At 28.6% G+C, this 6,507-nt stretch overlaps 1 protein-coding gene across 3 annotated transcripts; it reads left to right on the top strand.

Moving 5' to 3' along the window:
• Positions 1-2,717: 2,717 nt before the first annotated feature.
• LOC107639767 (AT-hook motif nuclear-localized protein 7) lies at positions 2,718-6,507 on the top strand. 3 transcript variants are annotated; one of them, XM_016343366.3, is made up of 7 exons: positions 2,718-2,940; positions 3,020-3,102; positions 3,965-4,384; positions 4,681-4,736; positions 4,888-5,019; positions 5,246-5,407; positions 5,829-6,507. In XM_016343366.3, the coding sequence occupies exons 3-7, from the start codon at positions 4,015-4,017 to the stop codon at positions 6,132-6,134; spliced, it is 1,026 nt and encodes a 341-aa protein (XP_016198852.1). In that variant the 5' UTR covers positions 2,718-2,940; positions 3,020-3,102; positions 3,965-4,014; the 3' UTR covers positions 6,135-6,507. The 3 variants fall into 3 exon arrangements, with proteins under 3 accessions (XP_016198852.1, XP_016198853.1, XP_016198855.1); XM_016343367.3 differs by having other exon boundaries at positions 2,751-2,940; positions 3,010-3,102; XM_016343369.3 differs by lacking the exon at positions 3,020-3,102 and having other exon boundaries at positions 2,755-2,964.

The following is a 6,507-nucleotide window of genomic DNA, read 5'->3' as shown; positions in this document are numbered from 1 at the left end:
GGTACTAAAATAATATTTTATTCTAAAATATATGATGAAACATAAAATATGTATTAAAAATAAGTTAAATAATACATATTTTAAATACAAATACATAATAATTAAATTAATAATAATTTTTAATATACAAATAATATTTTTATCTACTATCACTTTTATAAATCATAAAATAACCAAAACACCTTCCCAAGTACAAATAATTTCACATTAGTAAAGGAGGGATTACTTTTTATGATAAATATTCATTATAACTTTAATTTTTAATGTGCTGTGAATTGTTTTTTATTTTTTTAAATTGTTATAGTGCTCTATAATTATTTTGACATATGTAACCATGTAACATAGATACATCAAGTATTAAAAATGTTGTTTTGTCTTGTTTTTGTTTTTAAATTCAAAACCAAAAAAAAATTATGATAATTCAAACCCCATTCATTATTATTCGATATTTGGGGTCACATATAAAGTTTAATGATTCAATTCATTAAGATTTATATAATATTTTTCTATATAAAACTCATTAAATCTAATCTGTTATCTATAGATTAATATTGATTTATTTATTTATTTTGATATACAGAATATTTTTGGATTGTATATGATTTTGAGAACAAAATAAAATATAATATTAAAAATAACACACAAAAGATAATGACAAAAAAAAATTAGTGTTTATATATTTTATTTATAAACAAATACTAATTTACCAAACTTCCTAACATCTTTTTAAAATGACATTATATACCCCAAGTTGGGGAGTATAAAGAAATATAGGAAAAATAGGTAGACAAAGATATGAGCCCATCCAGTGGTTGAGAAACAGAAGTTCATGATGAGCAATGTATCTTCAGCCTCATCTTAACCTTAATCTTCACCAATAAAAGATATCATTTTTGTCTGTTCTATTTTTCTTTATTAGATCACACAGATATGGTATAAACCATAAATAAGCACTTAACTACTACTCTCTAACCCCACCTACAACTACAAGCAAGAAGCAATGCTACTTTTTATTTTTATTTTTTATTCTTTAAGGGAAAAACTATTTTTATTTGTATTTATTGACTCTTATATTAAACTGTCACATTTTTCTAATCAATATTAGGGTTTGTTTTATTTGTATTTTTTAATTTTCAGTTTCTTATATTTAAAAAAAATGTGGAACAAATGAAAATAAAAATGAAATTGTATTATTTTTCTGTTTTTCTTCATAAAATAATAAAAAATAATAACAAATAAAAATGGAAAACATTTTTTTGAACCAAACATATCCTAATATTTCATTTAATGATAAAAAGTATATCTTATCTTGTATATAATATAAATTGATAATGCATTATATTTCTTTTACAACAACAACAATAATAATAATGTTAAAAAAAGTAAATAATTCATTAAAAACTTTTACAAAACAAGATTTAAATAAATAATTCGTGGTGTAAATAACTAAACTTATTAATTTATTATGAAAGAAGTGAATACTCTATATTCTTCTATTAACATTTAAAAAAAAAGGTTTATTTTTGTCATAAACGGATAAACCACTTGTTTTAAAATTTTAAATTAATCAATATAAATATATGAGTAATACTAATTATATATTTATATCTCTAACATATTTGCACTTTTATATAAAAAATTTGGATTTGAAGTGTGAACTTTCGCATATATATTTTTTTCATTTTGTTTTATCTTATACTAAAAATTCTTTAATTTAAAATAACAAGCATAAAATTCTAAATCTTCAACTATAAAAAAATTTATACTACATGAATTTATTCCGAAAGTTCTAGAGTTTAATTATATCTTTAAAAAACTTTTTATGTTCTCAAAACGTATAAATATGGTATTAAATATAATCAATCTTCAAGATAACGTTATTATAATTTATAATTGCACCATAATTATCTTCGCCTAAATAAAAAGTTTTGAAAATTAAATAGTTAACACAACTAATTAAAATATTATGGTAAATAATTATATAAAGAGAAATACTAGAAAGATAACAGAATTTATTATTTTTGTTATAGGTTAAAAATAAGTTGTTAGATTACTTGATTAAAAAAATTGAATTGAAAATTAAAAATAATAAATTATTTAATAAATAATTTAATACATATATTTTAGAGAGAGAAAAAACAACAATATGATATGAAAATAAAATATTAGCTATTATATATTTACATAAATTTATACGATTTTTAAATAGTTTTGAGAACAATAATTAACTATTAAAATAATTAGCCTTTATATAAATAGATAATTAATTTGTTCGTATAATAAAATAATTAAAATTTTTACAAATTGAAAATTAACTATCAATTAATTATTATTGTAGTATTTGTATTTTTATTTATATTTTAATTTAATTATGAATATAAATCTTGTAATTATATTATTTAAAAAATTTAAATATAAAATTATTTTGTATTTTTTTAATATCCGTATCGGAGAATAAAATGACAAAAAGCAGGTCAGCGGCCACAGAAAGGTTGGCCACCCAACACTGACTTTGTATCCTTAAATATCAAAATTAGTTTCGAGAAAAAAGAAAAAGCATTACTTTGATTTTCCATCTAACTTGATTTTTCACATACAAATTTACTATATTAACCATTGAAAACAGATTTTATTTCAAAAGAATAGAAAATAAAAAATTAATTGCCCTTCACGGACCTGAAATTGCTCTTAACTAAATTGCATTTATGGGGTTTAGCAATTTATTCAAAATTCAAAATAAAATCTTAAATATTCACTACCTACTTTATCGCCCTTATTTGCTTTTATTTCTTTTTTCACTTTAATATTTATTTTTATCTCTTTTTCAAGTTTGCTGTTCTAGTATTTGTTTATTTTCAGCTCTACCAATTTTCTCATTAAAAATTTTTCAATTCAAGAAATCAGGAGACTTAGGGAAGGGAAAAAAAAAACAGCCAACAGGTTTTCCGAACTCCTGAGAATTTTGTAAGTTATTTTTTAATATCTGGAGTTATTCACTATTTGTTTTAGCTTGTTTCAGTAGTGAAAGTTCTTGAAGGTGCTGGAAAAAGAAATCTTAATACAAAGGTTACATCTTTAGAAGAACCTCTACTGAAGTAACAGGTGTATGATCTTTGCATTCTGAATAATATTCCGTGATTGAAGTTTTTTCATAATAGTAAACGTATAAAGAGATTTTTTTAAATTATTTCCTTTTTTTATTTTATTTACTAATTTTTTTTTTCTTAGTTCCAGCTTTTTTGTGTTTCAAAAGTTCAGGCAAATGCTGGATAGGAAGCAGATTTATGCAAAATGGTGTAGTTTGTTTTTTCTATTTTTGGAAAAGCCTTGGGTTGTTTTAGTCTTTTACATTCATTTTTTTTGTGCTGGGGGATAGAGAAATATTTGTTGTGTATCAATGTGTGTTTTTATAAAAAAAATTGTATGAATGATTAGTCGAAAATTTGTTATTTTTGAAAATTATAATATAAATTTTTCAAAAAATTTTCCTCCATTTTATAGCTGATACGTTTTTTTCCTGTCCTTTGTTAACAGGTCAGTTTCTGATTTCAGTGCTTGAAAACTTCAGAGATAATAAAAGCTGAAAAAAAAATTAAACCTAGAAATAAAATAACTTAAAAAAAAATTGGTTGGTGATTTTCTACTCTACTTGCTGCACTTTTTTTTTCTAATATGTTTTAAAACAAAAATAATTCAATGCACTGATTAGTTAGAACTGGATCTCTTGTTGATTCAGCTCATCTTCTTGTTAGCCAAAAGTTTGTTTCTTTTTGTTCTTATTTCTCCTCATCTTTGAGAATCATTTGATGGATTTGCGCTTTGGTTTTGTTGCATGCTTAATGAGGTTCAATAATCAATACATTAATGTGTTTGCTACAAAACACTCAACTTTATTTTGTAATGACATGAGTTCTGATAAGCCTTTTGATTTCTAAGTGTTTCTTTGTTCGTTGCTTGCGTGCAGATGTTGGTTTGATTGTATAGACTTAGGAAGGAATAGATTGATTGATAGGAATGGAGGCAAGAGAAGCTATTAGCTCTGGGGTTACAGTGATAGGGGCAGAAGCTCCCTCGGCATACCATGTGGCACCAAGGAGTGAAGCTCCGAGCCAAGTTCCTGGCCCGGATGCAGCTGCTAATGCTGCTCTTGGTATTTCGCCGGTGAGTGTAGGATTGGATGGAACAACAATTAAGAAAAAACGTGGTAGGCCAAGGAAGTATGGACCGGATGGATCGGTTAATATGGCATTGTCACCATTGCCAATTTCTTCTTCGGCTCCGTCTTCTAACGAATTTTCGAGCTTCCATTCAAGTGGCAAGCGAGGGAAATCGCGGGGTATGGAGTACAAGCACTCAAAGAAATTCGGAGGAGGGGATATTCTAGGTGGGAATGAAATTTGATGCCTTCAATGCTATTGTTTTTTAACATTTTACATGTTGGGTGGGTTTTGGTTTATTTATAATTATATGTTATAAATACCTGAAAGAAGAAGTCTTTTTCATTTTAGAATTTTCTTTTGAAGTATGCAAAATCAGTTAATGCTCAACTTTGCCTTTTATGATGTTTCCATGCATAGAAAGTTGATTTCTGTGTTAGCAAGTGAAAAATAAGCATTTTATGTTCATTATATATTTATCTATTGTGTTTTGCTGATATCTATTGATGTTTATTTTCTGTAGGAGATTCCATGGGTACAAGCTTTATGCCCCATATCATTACTGTCAATGCTGGCGAGGTATACTCGACGGATAGGGAAAAATATTGACTATGTTTCACTTTGTTCTACACCCATTTTTCATTTTGCTTGGTTATAGACGTTTCGTTTCATGTAGTTGGACTTATGCTGCATTTGACAAGAAAATGCATAATTATTCTCATTGTTTCAGGACATCACAATGAAGGTTATATCGTTTTCTCAACAAGGACCACGAGCTATATGCATACTATCTGCTACTGGTGTAATTTCAAATGTTACGCTTCGCCAGCCTGATTCTTCAGGAGGAACTTTGACCTATGAGGTGCTAATCTGAATCAGCTTATTATTATGTTTATGAATATATGTATATTATTCTCCATTCTTTTTGTGTTTTGAGTCCACGTTGAATCCTTGATTTGAAGATTTTGCTTGTTTTTTATGTCTGATTAAGGTTTTCAAACATTGTGGATTTTCATTTTATTATTGAAGTAGCTTTCTTTGGTGGTGCTAAAAATCTTATGTTTCGTATTTTGGATTGTTTTGTCCAGGGTCGTTTCGAGATACTTTCCTTGACTGGATCATTTATGCCTACTGACAACGAAGGAACGAGAAGCCGGTCAGGTGGGATGAGTGTCACCTTGTCCAGCCCTGATGGCCGTGTCTTAGGCGGTGGCGTTGCTGGTCTTCTTGTAGCTGCCAGTCCTGTGCAGGTAAGCATCCCTTACCATATTCCATGTCAACTATGATATTGGAAGACATTTTTTAGTGAAATTAGCCCTTTTGGTTTTAGAAAACATCTTTGATTTGTTATTTATTGTTCCCAAAATTAAAGATTATACCAAAAGATCCTTAAAACTGAAGGAGGTTTGAAACCAAGGTTGCATGTTTTGCATCTTTTTTAAAAAAAAGGGTGGTAAGGAAAGAGAGAAGAAAAGGGAATAAGGAAAATGTTTAATAGAGTGTGGCATGTGATATAATTTACATAACATGCAATTGCTATTTGATCTATGCAAGTGAGATTTTAAGTTGGGAAGATCCATCATTTATCTTCTGAAATCAAACAGATTCTTACTTTGGAGTTTGGACAAGTTATATGTTTACTTAGTCGACTCATGTTGCCGATTATATCAGGTGGTTGTTGGAAGTTTTCTGCCAAGCAACCAGCAAGATCCGAAACCAAAGAAGCAGAAGCATGATTACGCACCACCAGCAGCAGTTAACCCGGCCATTGCAGTGTCCTCTGCGCTGCCACCCTCAACTAACGGCGATAAAGAGGATGTCATGGGTGGGCACGTGATGCAACACAATCCCGGAACCTTCAACTCTAGCCTCACTCCTCCCTCTGCCTTCCGAAGGGACAGCTGGGTTAACATGCATTCCATGCCAGACTCGATTAAATCCACCACGGATATTAACATCTCTTTGCCTGATGATTGATTCCATGATGATTGATTCGCGGCCACATGGCATGTCGTCGTTTATTCTTGCTGACAACATTCATGGCTGAGCTATTTCACTTGATGTTTCTCTAAGGTTGCTCTATGTTAATTATGTTAGCATTGTTTCAAACCTTTGTTGTCTTTTATGACTAATAGGGTGATGATGATGATATAGTTGGCAGTGTTGTAAGTTGCAGTTTAGGGTTTCATTTTTCTTTGGTAGAGTTTAATCTCTGATTTATTTTTTCGGCTGATTAGGTGAATGCTGCATTGTGCAGTGTTTTTTTTATGATTAGGCTAATTAATTCGGATGTAATGATAGTTTGAATGCTTATTAATGACTTAAATTTGTTGAAGCTTTTGTGCCCTAA

The sequence above is a fragment of the Arachis ipaensis genome, chromosome B4, assembly GCF_059453495.1.
Source record: "Arachis ipaensis isolate K30076 ecotype BB chromosome B4, ASM5945349v1, whole genome shotgun sequence".
Classification (NCBI taxonomy): Eukaryota; Viridiplantae; Streptophyta; class Magnoliopsida; order Fabales; family Fabaceae; genus Arachis; species Arachis ipaensis.
Note: the sequence above shows the minus strand (reverse complement) of the source record. Positions and strands in the feature narration are given on the sequence as shown.

Excerpts from the sequence above, each read along its gene's own strand:
- LOC107639767 (XM_016343366.3), top strand. The coding sequence starts at position 4,015 with ATGGAGGCAAGAGAAGCTATTAGCTCTGGGGTTACAGTGATAGGGGCA. Across the intron at positions 4,737-4,887 it reads TTACTGTCAATGCTGGCGAG|GACATCACAATGAAGGTTAT; the intron begins GTATACTCGACG and ends TCATTGTTTCAG. Across the intron at positions 5,020-5,245 it reads GAGGAACTTTGACCTATGAG|GGTCGTTTCGAGATACTTTC; the intron begins GTGCTAATCTGA and ends TGTTTTGTCCAG.